The sequence below is a fragment of the Oryzias latipes genome, chromosome 13 (genome assembly GCF_002234675.1).
Source record: "Oryzias latipes chromosome 13, ASM223467v1".
Lineage (NCBI taxonomy): Eukaryota > Metazoa > Chordata > Actinopteri > Beloniformes > Adrianichthyidae > Oryzias > Oryzias latipes.
In genome coordinates, this window is record NC_019871.2 from 5,170,938 (window position 1) to 5,185,320 (window position 14,383).

General features: G+C 43.6%; 1 protein-coding gene across 3 annotated transcripts; it reads left to right on the forward strand.

The window, feature by feature from the left end:
• prdm10 (PR/SET domain 10) lies at positions 1-14,376 on the forward strand. 3 transcript variants are annotated; one of them, XM_011482281.3, is made up of 24 exons: positions 1-1,214; positions 1,983-2,094; positions 2,282-2,443; positions 2,519-2,578; positions 2,663-2,767; positions 3,648-3,816; positions 3,915-4,156; positions 5,651-5,851; positions 5,968-6,040; positions 6,112-6,229; positions 6,317-6,437; positions 6,508-6,771; positions 6,877-6,888; positions 7,050-7,394; positions 7,461-7,616; positions 7,692-7,871; positions 8,198-8,308; positions 8,378-8,578; positions 10,774-10,917; positions 11,909-12,079; positions 13,105-13,242; positions 13,344-13,491; positions 13,567-13,664; positions 13,962-14,368. In XM_011482281.3, the coding sequence occupies exons 2-24, from the start codon at positions 2,026-2,028 to the stop codon at positions 14,130-14,132; spliced, it is 3,459 nt and encodes a 1,152-aa protein (XP_011480583.1). In that variant the 5' UTR covers positions 1-1,214; positions 1,983-2,025; the 3' UTR covers positions 14,133-14,368. The 3 variants fall into 3 exon arrangements, with proteins under 3 accessions (XP_011480583.1, XP_011480584.1, XP_020563740.1); XM_011482282.3 differs by having other exon boundaries at positions 410-953; positions 13,962-14,376; XM_020708081.2 differs by lacking the exon at positions 6,877-6,888 and having other exon boundaries at positions 410-953.
• The last annotated feature ends 7 nt before the right edge of the window (positions 14,377-14,383 follow it).

Genomic DNA, 14,383 nt, shown 5'->3' on the forward strand with positions numbered 1-14,383 from the left:
GCTCCAGGCTGCTGCAACTTTAGTTTCTTTATGTTTCAAAGCTGTCATGTATCCTGCGGTGAGAACAGCTGCCTTACTGTACACCAGACAGAAAAGAGGTGGAAGACTGGACCAGGAATACAAAAAGAGGATGCAAACTAAACTTAATGAGGAATCTTTTTATTTTCTTTTGGCAATTGTTAGATATGACACAATAAATATGATATATTTAAAAAAAATGTCTGAGGACTCTAATTTATCTAGAAACATTTTAATTAAAAAAGCTAAATTCAGATGAGCTTTTGAAAACTTTTTCTGTTATCTTTTTGAAGAGGTTGCTGCAGACGTTTCCGTTTTAACCTTCAAAATAAGGGGTCGAAAATTAAGCAAATTGTGAATACAAACGTATATAAAACTCGTGACTTTAGAAACGAGTCTGGTTTAATACTCGTTCTTACCAATTTCTCACGGCTTGTTGTTAAGTATAAGCAAATAAATGCTGTTTAATTTTGTAAAACAAAACAAAAAATATTTTGAAAGTCCAAACCGGAAACGGAACTGTACTTAGAAAAGTACACATAAGTAAATTTACATCGAAGTTTGGCTTTAATTTTCGAAAATGTGCTTATTCAATATTCTTACAATGGACTCAGATGAAAAAACATTTAAAGTGCACGAAAACAAGTACTATAGTAAAGTAATTTCTGATAGTTTTGAAATCACAAAAACTGTTGAGTTAAATTTTCAGTTCACTAGGCCAACCGAGAATGTATTAATGTTTATTCAAACTATATATTCAAAATTTAACTTATACACATCGATTAAAACCTTTTCTTTATGGTAAATGTGGACACTAAAAAAAGCTCTTTGCGCCAAAGTAAATATCCACCTATTAGAAGTCGTGCTCCAGTTTGTTGCTAGGTAGATTATGGTAATATATGCAATGCAGCCGTCTCTGCAGCTACCATTCTGAGGTAAGAACTGCTTGTACGTTTTTCGCAAAATGTAAGATTACCCAGAATTCCCGGGCGACAAGTTCCACCACGTTAGTTCAAACGATTATTTTTTCATGATACAAATAAATACGTAGACAGCTGTAGCTCCACCGTACCGGGTAAAATATATGTAACCACTCTGGAAGTAGCCGTTGTTGTTAGTCCCACCCAAAATGGAGCCCGTTCTTCCTTGTTCGGTGTAGACTTGAAGGGCTGGACTCAACTAGAAATGGGGGACGGGTGTGTCTTTCCAAAAAAGATCACGTATTTTTGTTTAAAAATGATAGCTGGAAAACATTTGAAAATGTGGTCCTCCTCCTGTGCTCTGACAACTTGAGCTGGTCCTTCTGTGCGGCCCTACATCGGGAGTTCACGGCCGAATTGCTAATGTTGCGGTGCAGAAAATGCCCGAGTTTCGTCTGCGCTGGTTTTTGTGGTATGGTCCGGTTTGGGACCGAGAAACTGCAGGGTTAAAACAGGGGGGTATCATCTCTTATTGATTATACCAACCAGATTTCCGAATGAGAGTTCTTTATTTTGATTGTTCATTTCGAGTATTATGCCGGTATTCGCTTGCCTTTTTGGTTCAGTTACCCGGCCGGACGGCCTCCGCCGCAATCGGGCTCCTTCTTCATACCCCCGCTGAGGATTTTGTGTGACCGCTCAATCCACCAAATGACATGCTGGCTTATTTTGGAGCGCGTGTCCTGTCAACTGAAATGATTCGGACCCCGAGATACATATACATTTCTGTTTATATTATTCCAACCCAATGCTCAAAAAACACTGTTATAGTTTCTCCACAATCCAAAAAAAATAAAAATCCCCGTACAGTTGAGGTAGAAATATGCGTCTAATATCTGCAGCCAGCTGGAATGGAAATCTCGTCTCAAATGTTTTTAAGTCACCTGTCAGATCCAAAACTTCATTTTTTCTTTGCGTTATTAAAAATGACCACGTTTTCTCCACAAAAAAGGGGGCATAGCTGATTATATTTGTACCTTTCAGACATCCCCACTAGTCTCAGGAGGGAAGTGACGTGTTGGCTGCCATGGAAACCAAGCAGGAGCCATCAGCTGTGTGGAGTCAGGCTGTCAATGATTCAAACAACACCGCACAGGTCCAGGATACTGATAAAACCTTCTCAAATGTGCCAGATTAAAGTGAAAACGTTATTATTTATTTCAGGAAACAATTTTCTAAATTCAAACTTTTACATTTCATTTATTTTCCTGTGATTTAAACATTGGGAAAATAGCTGCATCTTTTTGGAAGTGATCCCTTGCGCTGTATAAACTGTCCTTCAGGTGCATTTCGAAGGTGGGACTGTGGCCCAGATTGTGTATAGTGGAGAACAGGCGGACAGGGGGGAGCAGCAGGTGGTTTATACGGCAGATGGAAACTCCTACACTTCAGTCGAGCCTGCAGAGCACACCCTGGTCTACATTCACCCTGCAGATGGCACTCAGGTAACAGTCAGTTTTTTTTAACAAGTGTATAGTGAGGTTTTTACAGCTTGATTTACATTAAAAAACATCTTTCAGGCTGTGTTTTCCGATCAGCCACAAGTGGCTTACATTCAGCAGGATGGGACGACCCAGCAGGTAAGTCAACCTGCTCAGACACTTCAAGGTTTGCTGGTTTTAGTGCACAGATCCACACAGAAAAAAAATGCTTTCCATTTGCAGGTGACTGTCCTGCTGCCTGGTGGACAGAACATGAATGCTGCCAACCTGCATGTTCTCAGTAATGTGGCTGAGGCTCCACAGGCCATCCTGGAGCCAGTCTCCGAGGTTAGAACGTGGCGCTTTGGGCGGATATTGAAGCGTCGAAGAACCAAGCATGACCACCAGGGTTTATTATGAACAGATGCAGATGTTTGGCTTGCTTTGCTAGCATATGTTTGCAAAATAGTGGCATTTTAAACACCCCTTCCAATGAAAATGGTGTTTTTGGTGTTTGACCATCATGTTCTTGTGGCATTTTTCTTATGATGCCATTTAAATATATATATATATATATATATATATATATATATATATATATATATATATATATATATATATATATATATATATATATATATTTAAAGAAAACTAGGCTAAAAATTGCATTTCTGAGTATTTCTTTATTTCAACCATTGTGAATCAGGAGCAGATGAAAAAAGGCTGTTTGAAAAAGAGCTTATTTGTGACAAAAAACACTTTAGGTGGGCCACAAGCTCCCTTCTTTGATTTCTCGCCAACATAAAGGGGAGGTGAGGAAGGTGTACCACCCACAACTCAGAGTTCTAAAAAACTTCTGCTGCTCTGCAGAAACTATGTCCTAGAAAATGACAGGTTTTTGAATTTGGTCTAAAATCGGCAGAAACAAAATCAAAAGACCACTGGGAATTCTTTAAAAATAGTTCAAAATTGGAAAATTCCCGCTCTATACACAGTTTAGGCAATACTTTTATTATATTTAAAGAATTTTTTTTTAAACTTCATTCCTTTTTTTCATAGTTTGAAATGTTAATCGAGCTGAGAAAATATCTGAACTATGTCTAACATAAGTTTCAGCTCCCGTGTTTTTGTTGTTTACTTACCTTGTTCCTCCAAATGTCTCCCACTTGGGAGAACCGCAGATTAATCATCAGAACTAAACCAATAAAGTTTATGTCATCACTTGAAGGAGCAGCTGTCCAACTCGCTGACGGCGATGCCCGACATGGGCGACGCCCCCAGCAGCCCACTTGGAACCGCAGACTCCACAGATGATTATGAAGAAGACGAGGACGAAGACTCGGAAATGGATGACTGGGAGCCACGGCAGCTGGAGGCCTTCAACCCTCAAAACCTTTGTGAGTGACGCGCCGCCGCGCCAAGTCTGCAGGTTCCACTGAACCTTTTTAAAGCAGTTCGTTGCGTCATGAACGGCCCTGCTTTGGATGTGTCTCAGGGTGCGAGGAGTGTAATAACACCAACCCCTCCGTCTGTTTGCTGCACGGTCCTCTCCATCCCATCCACAACCGGCCGGTGTTGTCCAGGGCCAGGGCCAGTCTGCCTCTGGTCCTTTACGTCGATCGCTTCCTGGGTGGAGTCTTCTCCAAAAGGCGCATCCCGAAGCGCACGCAGTTCGGCCCGGTCGAGGCGCCGTTGCGTCCGCAGAGTGAACTGCAGGACCACTACATCCACCTGAAGGTAAGATGGTGTTCTGCAGGAATTACTGTAGACAAACACTGTCATCTCAAAAACAAACATGTCAAAAGAGGTTGGCTTGTTTTTATAGAAACAACACAGCATACTTTGTGTCTCTTGAATAAAGCAGAGGAGGATTTTCTTGTGAAAAACATCCCGTTATCCAAAAAAAGAAAAAGCAACAGGACAAAACACTTCACTTTTGATTTAAATGTGAACCACACATGCTGTAATTGTATTCTAAAGAATTAATTATCAACAAATTTGGCAGTCTTTCAATACAGAAAGTAATCTCGATGGGCTTTTCTCACCATGAAGTTTTGAAAAGCAGCAAAACTTTTCCAGTTTTTGAGATTTCATGGAAGCAGCCATTAGGAGATAAAAAACCTTCTACTGCCCCCTAGTGGAATGATAATAAACTACAGGACAGAAAACACGGACCAAGTTCTATACAATGGACTTTTAAGGAAAGATTGGATCATGCAAATCAGATGGTAGTTTCAAAAATGTGTGAATCAAATAAAACATTATTTATCAAAATAAAAAAAAAGTGCTTCTCATACCTGGCGAAACTTGAAGTGCTTTAACATAAAAAAACACACACACACAATATTACAATAAAAACCCAACCTGCCCTTCACCCTTCCCACTCCCCTCCATTAACACATGTGACCCATGACCCCCCACACAATGGATACTTATTAAAGTAACTTCTAAAATAAATTGAAGGCTTGACTCTGCTGTGAGGAAACAGTATTTGGGAATCTTTTCATAGCAGGAGCCAGCGTAGAGCCCACCCAGACCGGGACAGCAATGGGGTCCATCAGGTGTTAAACTCCAGCTGCCCCAGCGAGGGCGTCAACTATGACACAAATAAGATACCAACAGTTAAATAGGGTTAAAGACCCACTTCAATAGAAATGGTGTTTTCAACATGTTGTTGTTGAATTTTTCTGATGATGGGGGACATGTGTTAATAAAATTAAGTTTAGAAATTGAATTTCGGATTATTTCTTCATTCAAATTGTTGTGAATCAGGAGCAAACGAAAAACTCAGTTGGAAAAAGGTGTGATATGGACGTTACAACGCCAAGCCTCATGCTCCCTGCTCTGCTCCATCCTGATGGATCCACATGTAGACGAATAGATCCATGTACGTCTTTGTTTTCCTCGTCTGAGCTGGAATCTGGTTCTAAACTGTACGGCTGGGTAGCTCCAATGTTGCTCGCCATTTTTGTTGGACCGCAAATGTGAGGTTGGGGGGTGGGAGAGCCTGTCAACAGAAAAACAGTCATGGGTGACAGGAAAGGGGGACGGAGTCGCCCCGCGTCAACATTTACAAGTCAAAGGGGAATTTCTGATGAAGTCCTGCCAGAAATTGTCCTAGAAAACGACACATGTTTTCTGATTTTGGCTAAAAAAATCACAATCATAATAAGAAGATCAAAAGAGGATCGGAGTGGGACTTTAAGCAGTTTCCATCAATGTGTGTTCCAGCTGTGCAAGCTGGATTCAGAGAAGGACGCTCAGACGTCGGACGACTTGTGGTTGGACCTCTCCGACGAAGACAGCTGCAACTGGATGATGTTTGTGCGACCCGCTCGGAACCACCTGGAGCAGAACCTGGTGGCCTATCAGTACGGATCCGATCTGTTTTACACCACTATCAAAAACATCCAGCCCAAGCAGGAGCTGAAGGTCAGCCAGTCCTCTGCAGCTGTGCTCCTCTTCATCAAACTTCTGCCTTTGTGAAAGAAAGCTCTGAAGGATTTTGAATTTGTGCCTAAAATGGGATTTCATATATTGCGTTTCAGGTGTGGTATGCAGCGTCGTATGCGGAGTTTGTGAATCAAAAGATCCATGATGTGACCGAAGAAGAGATCAAAGGTGAGTCCAGTGTTTGACCACACCTGCAGAGTATGGCTTCGGATCGGCGTCACCTGCTCTGGTCTGTTCAGTCCTCAGAGAGCAGGAGAAGAACTGGCCGTGTTACGAATGCAACCGTCGCTTTGTGAGCTCGGAGCAGCTGCAGCAGCACCTCAACATGCACGACGACAAGCTGAGCTCTGCTTCAAGGTTCAAACTCGCCGCCGGTTCCCATTTGCAGCCATTTCCAGTTCCCACACAGGTACTGACAGGTGAATGTGGGTGTGGTTTTCTCAGGTCCAGAGGCCGGGGTAGAGGAAGAGGCAGGAAGAGGTTCGGGACGGGAAGGCGACCGGGACGGCCGCCTAAATTCATTCGCTTGGACCCACCTGCGGACGCCAGCGAGGACAAAACAACAGTTGAGGGACTTTCACCTGTTGGATCATTGTCTCACCTGAAAAGAAACACACTCTGACCTTCCTGTCCAGGAAATGCTGGAGCTGACAGAGAAGCCGCTGGAGGAGCGAGAAGAAGGAGCACAGAACGGGCTGAAGGAGGTGGAGACGGAGACGGAGGCGGAGCCTGACGCTGAGGGAGAGGGTCCGCTCGCACCTCCCGCCGGAGATCCGGCCCCAGAGTCTGCGATGCCCCCCGCCACCACGAATGTTCCCCTGAAGGACGACCCGGCACAGGACAGCCAATCAGAGCGTCACGTCACACCGCAGGACATGCAGCGGGCGAAGAGAATACGGGTGAGGAGGAGCTCCTCCGTCTGCGGAGGAGTAGGTCGTAGCTTTGTCTCCGCCTCTGCTTTACAACGATGTGTCTCTCTTCCTCACTGCGTGCTTCCCTCTCAGATGGATGTGCAGGTGGGTGAAACTAAAAACAGGGAGAGTATGTGCGCTCCAAAGGCTGCTTTTGTGTTGGGATGGGGGCATGGGTCGTCCCACCTTGTCGCAACCTTTGGTTGCGTGTCTGCCAAAAAAAACCCAAACCCGTTTCATCGGGAAATCTCTCCTCTCCACACCAGAACGCGGCGCTGCAGCACCTTTTCATCCGGAAGAGTTTCCGTCCGTTCAAATGCCCCCACTGCGGCAAGGCCTTCCGGGACAAGGACAGGCTGGAGCAGCACCTGCGGGTCCACGGCCGGGACGCCTACAGCTTCTCCTGCCACATTTGCAGCAAGAGCTTTTTGAGCGACTCCTCGCTGGAGGACCATCTGCTGCTGCACTCAGAGAACCGCTCCTTCTCCTGCCTCTTATGCCCCGAGACCTTCGAAAGGGTGGAGCTGCTGAAGGAGCACGTGGAGGTGCACTCTGTCAACGGCTCCTACACCTGTCCGTCCTGCAAGAAGACATTCAGCGACTTCATCCAGGTAAGCATAGGGGGAAGCTGCAGCTGCTGATCTTAGTCGGGCTTCAGCGAAATCCTCTGCTCGCAGGTGAAGAAACACATTCGCTGCTTCCACTCGGAGAAGATCTTCCAGTGTTCGGACTGTGAAAAGGCCTTCTGCAGACCCGATAAGCTGCGCCTGCACATGCTGCGACACTCCGACCGCAAGGACTTCCTGTGCTCCACCTGCGGCAAACAGTTCAAGGTTTGACTCGCCGTGCGTGTCCGCGGCTCATCTTCCTCCACTTGTGGAAACTAACATCTCCTTTTGAAAATTTAGAGGAAAGACAAGCTGAGGGAGCACATGCAGCGCATGCACAACCCCGACCGGGAAGCCAAGAAGGCCGACCGCATCCACCGCTCCAAGTCGCTCAAGATGAAAGTCCCCACCACCGACTTCGAGAGCTTCATGTTCAAATGCCGGATGTGCATGATGGGGTTCAGACGCAGAGGAATGCTGGTGAGCCACGGCTCCGGGTTCTGATCTGGTCCATTCTTCGCACACGAGAACTGGACTGAGTGACCCCTCCCCCTTGGCGTTCCAAACAGAGAAGCCAAAATCCCATTGACTTCTATAGAAAAATAAAAAAAAGAATTGTTATTCTGATAAATGTAACGACTGAGGAATAGGAGTTTATTTCTCTATAGAAGTCTATGGGATTTTGGCTTTTTGGATTTTGTACTTCCCATTTTAAACACGAGGGGGGGGGGCTCATTCCAGTTCTCATATACAGTCTATGTTTGGATCAGAGGTCCAGCTCTCCTAACTGGTTCTGCTGCTTGCAGGTCAATCATCTGTCCAAGCGGCATCCAGAGATGCGCATCGATGAGGTGCCAGAGCTGACGCTGCCCATCATCAAACCTAACAGAGACTACTTCTGCCAGTATTGTGACAAGGTAAGTTACGCCCTTTGACTGTGTGTGTGTGTGGTGAGCCAAGACACGCTGACGTCTGTGTGTCTGCAGGTCTATAAAAGTGCCAGTAAAAGGAAAGCGCACATCCTGAAGAACCACCCCGGGGCGGAACTGCCTCCCAGCATCAGGAAGCTGCGTCCGGCTGCTCCCGGGGAACCGGACCCCATGTTGAGCACACACACCCAGCTGACCGGAACCATCGCCACCTCGCCGGTCTGCTGCCCGCACTGTGCCAAACAGTACAGCAGCAAGGTCAGAAGAGCTCCATCCGCACTCTCTGCAAAAAACAGAGTTAAATCCTCAAACACTTTTAATCCTTTATATACCAATGTATTTATTGGAATTATTAGTTTTCGTAATGTTGACATTTATAAATGAAATGTTCTCTGAAAAATGTAGAAAGAAAGGTTCTGTCTGGCCTTTAAAAAAAACTGTAATTATTTGCATTTTTCATAATTTAAGGCTTTAAGTGGCATCAAAAATAATCTTAGCCGATTTAAAATTCTCTCTGGAGTATTTTCTTTTTTCTTTTTAGAAAAATAATTCCAATAACATCCAGGAGGAACAAAACTCAAAATGCAATGAACTGCGGCTGCAGCTTTATACCAGGGGTGTGAATACTTTCAGCAGCGTCGCCTCCAGCTGTTTGATTTAGAGTTATTGTTCGACTTCATCATTTAACTCTGCCCTGAAGCGCAGAAGAAATTAGAAAAATGCAAATTTCAACAGAACAGGCTGACATGGTCATGACTGGAGCCCAGAGACTGTGGAAACACATAAAGATAAATACCGTTCATACCATCACTGCTGTCAAAGCTGTCAGTCAGACACAAACCAGCTGTTCTCTAATGTCTGTCTGTATCTGTGCACCACATGGAGCCAGCGCCTCCTGCTGGTAGAGCTGCTGCCCTTCCTCAACCGAGTGACGGTTTGAGAAGCTGACGCTGAAGACAAATCCACTTCACTCAAGGATCAAATCAGTCTAGAAAAAAAGCAGTTTTAGGCTTAAAAATGTGAAAAAGAGCAATTCAAAAGCTGGTTTCACGAAGAGAAAATTTGCAGATTTCACGACACTTTATGACTGTTGACTGCATTTAAATGTCAGAACTGATCTCAATAGAAACCAATAAAGAAGGGAAACTGTTGCCAACTTTACCGAAATACGAGTTTTGAGTGCTGGTCAGCAGTTTTAAGATTGCAGTAGCCTTGAAGTGTAAATCACATCAACAAATCACTCGCTGAAAAAATAGTAAAGATCACGACAATTAAAATAGCAAAACAAGTCAAAAAAAAAAAAAATGAAGGTGTGTTCTGATCCGTTTGTATCTACAAATGACGATTATTTGAAATGATTCACGCTGTGTTGTAACTTTTCCTTAATTTTAAAAAGCTCAAAATAATAAATTATAAAATCAAAAATAATTTCCATAAAAAACATGAGAAAGACAGTCATTTTGCAGTAAAAGTAAAAGTAATTTCTGAACGACAAACGGGGTAAAGAAGGTTTTCCGGGACATCCATGACTGGATGATGATGTTTGAGGGAAAACTAAAGGATGTTTTTACCCGAACTAGTACAGAGTTGACTAAACAACCACTGAGCGTTTGCAGTGGCTGTGGTCCGAAGCTTAAAGACATCTCTCCTGTTTGATATATTGCCAAATAATTTCCTGTTAAAAAGGTGAACAGACATCATCGTCCAATCAGGGCTGTCCCATAATGCCCACTTTTTCCAGTTCCTCATTTAGTTTTACATTTTTAACATTTTGATTACTGAAAATTCCTTTTATTTTTTAAATTTCCTTTCATTTATTAATGTTTAAATTTTGATTCCTAAAATATATACTATCTTTTAATCCGTTTTTTTTGCTTTTTTAATTGTCATTGTAAAGTTTTATTTTTATTTTTTTTGCATCGAGTAATTTGTAGATTTGTAGTCATTTGCACTTCAGGGCATTGTTCTTTTTTTAAAAAAAAGTCTTTCTTCGATAAAGGTATAAAAATAAAAACTATTAAAAATGTCATCTAATCTACAACTTTTCTAAATATACTGAAGCCCCGCCCCTTTCCTCTTTAGTAAAGGTTATTATTTCGGTAGTAGAACTGGAAATTAAAAAGATAAACTGCTCTTAAAAAGGTTTAAACAATGAGGTTTTAATTTTGAGATAGACAATTTGAAAGGTTCATAAAAAAGTGTTATTTAATAATTTAACGGTAGTTTTTTATGAGTGTGCACACTTTGGAACCACGGTGTCCAAATATTAAATATTCATAATCTGCTTATAAAAGAAACATTCAAGCAAAATGCATTGCACTTAAAAAATTATCTTTACAGTTTCTTTATAGTTTTATGCTACAAACAAAAATATTTTCACAAAAAGCCTAAAAACATGTTTTGTGTTCATTTCTTCGTAACTCCCAGTTAAAGACTTTTTCTTGGCTCCTCAGACAAAGATGGTTCAGCACATCAGGAAGAAGCACCCGGAGTTGGCTCAGCTGGGCAGCGGCATGCAGGCTCCTCTGACCGCCGCCGTGATCAGCTCCGCCCCTGCAGTCATCAGTGCAGATGGCGCCACGGCGGAGGCTGTGGTGGTGAGAAACCAACATCTGATGTTCTTTAAACTAGTCCAAAAGAAGCTGTTATTTATGGTCTCATATCAACTTTTCCTCATTGTAATTCCCAAATCTTGACCTAGAATGAAGTGGTTTCCTGGAAATTTGAAATCAGGCACAACAAATGGGTTCTGAAGGACTGTGATAGAACTAGAGATACAAAACTTAAACCCTCACAAATGAAATCGACAGTAAGGAGAATCCATTTTCATGGATTTTTAATCAGACCACAAAAAAGCTCTCAACTATGTAAAAAGACAAAATAAAATAGTTAAGTAAAGCATTAAGGGTGAGATTATGTGAGTTCACTTCCTCTCACTGCCTTTCAAGGAATGAATCATTAACATTTTCCTCAAGTATTTTTTGTTTTGTTTGCTTGAAATAAACCCGTTCAATAACAAAATTATTGTGAATTTCTGTCTTCAATCTGGTTATAAGTTATAAGTTGGTTACAAGGTTATATCCAACCCCTTGTGGTTACTTTGTGAATTGCACCTGGTCTATTTACTTATATTTTCTAAATGAGCTTCAGTCTGGAAGCTAAAGGGTCACCTATGTGTGTTTTGATTTTACTGCTTTGGTGCCTCAGAGATTTCATGAAATTGGTTTCTTCCTTTTGCCAAATGTAAAAGAGATGCAAAAGTAAACAAAGTGTAAAATTGATCCTAGGACTAATTAATAGTTTGAGCATCCAGTTTCATGAAAAACACTTTTTAAGCATTAATTCTCTAAATCTTCTTCTAAAAAAAGTGGTTTGATACATTTTTGTTCGTATATCTCATGTAGTTTTGGAACGCTGATTTCTTTTGTTGGTGTTTCCTTCTGTTCTATAGGTCCACCATAATAGGTTATAGACAGTCAAAAATCTGCACAAGCACCAGAATAATCCATTGAAACGTGTATGATTGAGTTTCATTGAACAGATGCATTGGAAAAGTGACCTTGACCCTTTGATTTCTTGTCCCTGCAGACCACAGATTTGTTGACTCAGGCCATGACCGAACTGTCTCAAACCCTGACCACAGACTACCGAACGGCGCAGGGTGATTACCAGAGAATCCAGTACATCCCAGTGTCCCAGGCGGGGGGCAGCCTAGCTCAGTCGCAGCACATCCAGCTGCAGGTGGTACAGGTCGCTCCGGTAAGATGAATGTTCGGGAAAACGTCAACTTCCTGTTTGTGCTCTTTTTAAATTTATGAAGCGGAAGATAAATCCAGTCCCCAGGAGATGAAGACTTGAATCGGCTCCTCTAAATCCTGTCTGATATCTGGGTGACATCTCTGAATCTCAGCGTTTGATTGAGATGGTGAAAGGCTGGTTTAGTTTTTTACCCAGGTCTGAGACTTGTGGGATTTTACTTTAGCTGTGGGACTTCATTATCCTGAGGAAGCTTTCGAAATCTCTTCACGTTCAAATTTAAATCTTTATTTATATGGCGCTTTTCAGACCTCCTCACACCGAGGAGGTAAACACTGAGCACGGGAAAGTAAACAAAGTCGCTGACAGTTGAAGCCTTCTCTGGGGGTAGATGTATAACCAGCTGGGCGCAGCATCTCAAGGGGGCGGAGCAAGCCGGGGGTCTAAGTCCACAGCAAGAGCTACAGCAGCGGAACAGCAGACCACCCAGAAGGAGAGGATCCAACTCAGGAACCACTGGAAATAAAATAAAAAACATGTTTTTTTTAGTTCTAATAATGAACTAAAGTAGACCCAGGACAGAGCCTTGGGGGACACCCCTAAGAAGTGTAGCCTTTGGCATGAACACAGACAAAACAGAAACACAGACGTTGTTTTTGTAGAAATAATCGCTTTTCTAAAAGCAGACTGTGGGTTCAATTATGGATCAGAACAAGGTAGTAGAAGCTCCTCTGAATGACTTCTGTAGGTATAAGTACTGCAGTAAATGGGTTTTTTTATTCTAAATTATATAATTTTCTCCCTTGAGTATCAATAAATCATGCCGACATCCGAGTTTACTTGGAAAAGCAGACTTGAAGCAGGTTCAGAGAAGCATAATAGGAGCATCTTTGTTCTTCCTTTGGACGGATCTTCCAAAAAGCCCACATTTTTGTTGACAATCTCAGATGTCTGCTGCAGGTTTGGTCAGATTTTCCTGTGATGAAGCTGCTCTTCATCTTTGCTGCGCTTTTGGATTTCTTTCACAGGCTTCCTCCCCACATTCCCAGGCCCCCACAGTAGACGTGAGCCAGCTGCACGACCCCCACGGCTACAGCCAGCAGCCCATCCAGCTACAACACGTCCAGGTCTCTGAGGCGTCGGGCACCAGCCAAGCCACAGCCCAGGTGAAGCACCTGCGCCGGTCTGAATACACCAGTCCTTTTAACCCCAGGGGTTAACCTTTGGAAAGTGTTTACTTTAAGTGGTTACTCCTGCTCCTCCGAAGGGCACCAGCCGGCCGCTCAGCCCCACCACCCAGCAGGCGAGCCAGGAGCTGACCCCCGTCACCTTAGCCCAGAGTCAGAGCAGCAGCCAGCAGCAGGGGACCGTGCAGCACACCTACATACCTGGAAACTGGAACTACCGAGGCTACAGTGAGTCCCGGCCTCCTGTTTGTTTGTTTGTTTGTTGATGCACATGAGAGTCATTTTAACTGTTTGCTCCTCCAGCGTCAGAGATCCAGATGATGACTCTACCTCATACACAGTACGTCATAGCTGAAGCCAGCACCCCGGTGTCTGGAGTCGGTAGCAACCAGGTGAAAACGGTGAGAAAGCGCTGACATGCCCCTCCTCCTGCACCTCTTCATCTACCTCCCTACGCATCTCTTGATGCACCTCCTCATTTATGTCTTCATACATCTCCTCATTTACCTCCTTATTTACCTATTCATGCATCTTCTCATGGGTCAGTGCATTGAGCAGATGTGGTTTGGGGTTCAAATCCCAGTCTTTCAAGAAATTGATACATTACTCCAGATGAAGCATCTGCCTAATGTTTATGTGTGTCTGTGCGGTGAAATGAGCAAATTCCATCGTCCCCTGTCCCGCTGTCGTCCCTGTAGACACACTACGTCATCTCCGAGGGTCAGACTGATCTGGAGACCAAACAAGCCGCTCCTCAGAGCGCCGCCCAAACCGAGCACCTGGAGCAGCAGCCGGTGACGCAGCAGTACATCATCACCACAACCACCAACGGCAGCGGGGCCGGAGAGGTCCACATCACCAAACCGTGACTCAGCTGCAGGCCAACAGGGCGATTCCGCCCGGCCTCCTGAGCAGCTCCACAAAACAAACGCACTTCAGCCCCCGTGGGTGTGGATCTGCACACGGAGGCGGGACCGAATGGCTCTGCCCAAATATCAACCGAGCTGCTAGAACTTTAACGGAAAGGTCAAATGTGAAGCTGTTGTTTTCAAATGACATTAACAATGAAGAATAAAACTAGTTTTAAATAAAGCACTGGAAGGCAGAGCTGGACAGTAGA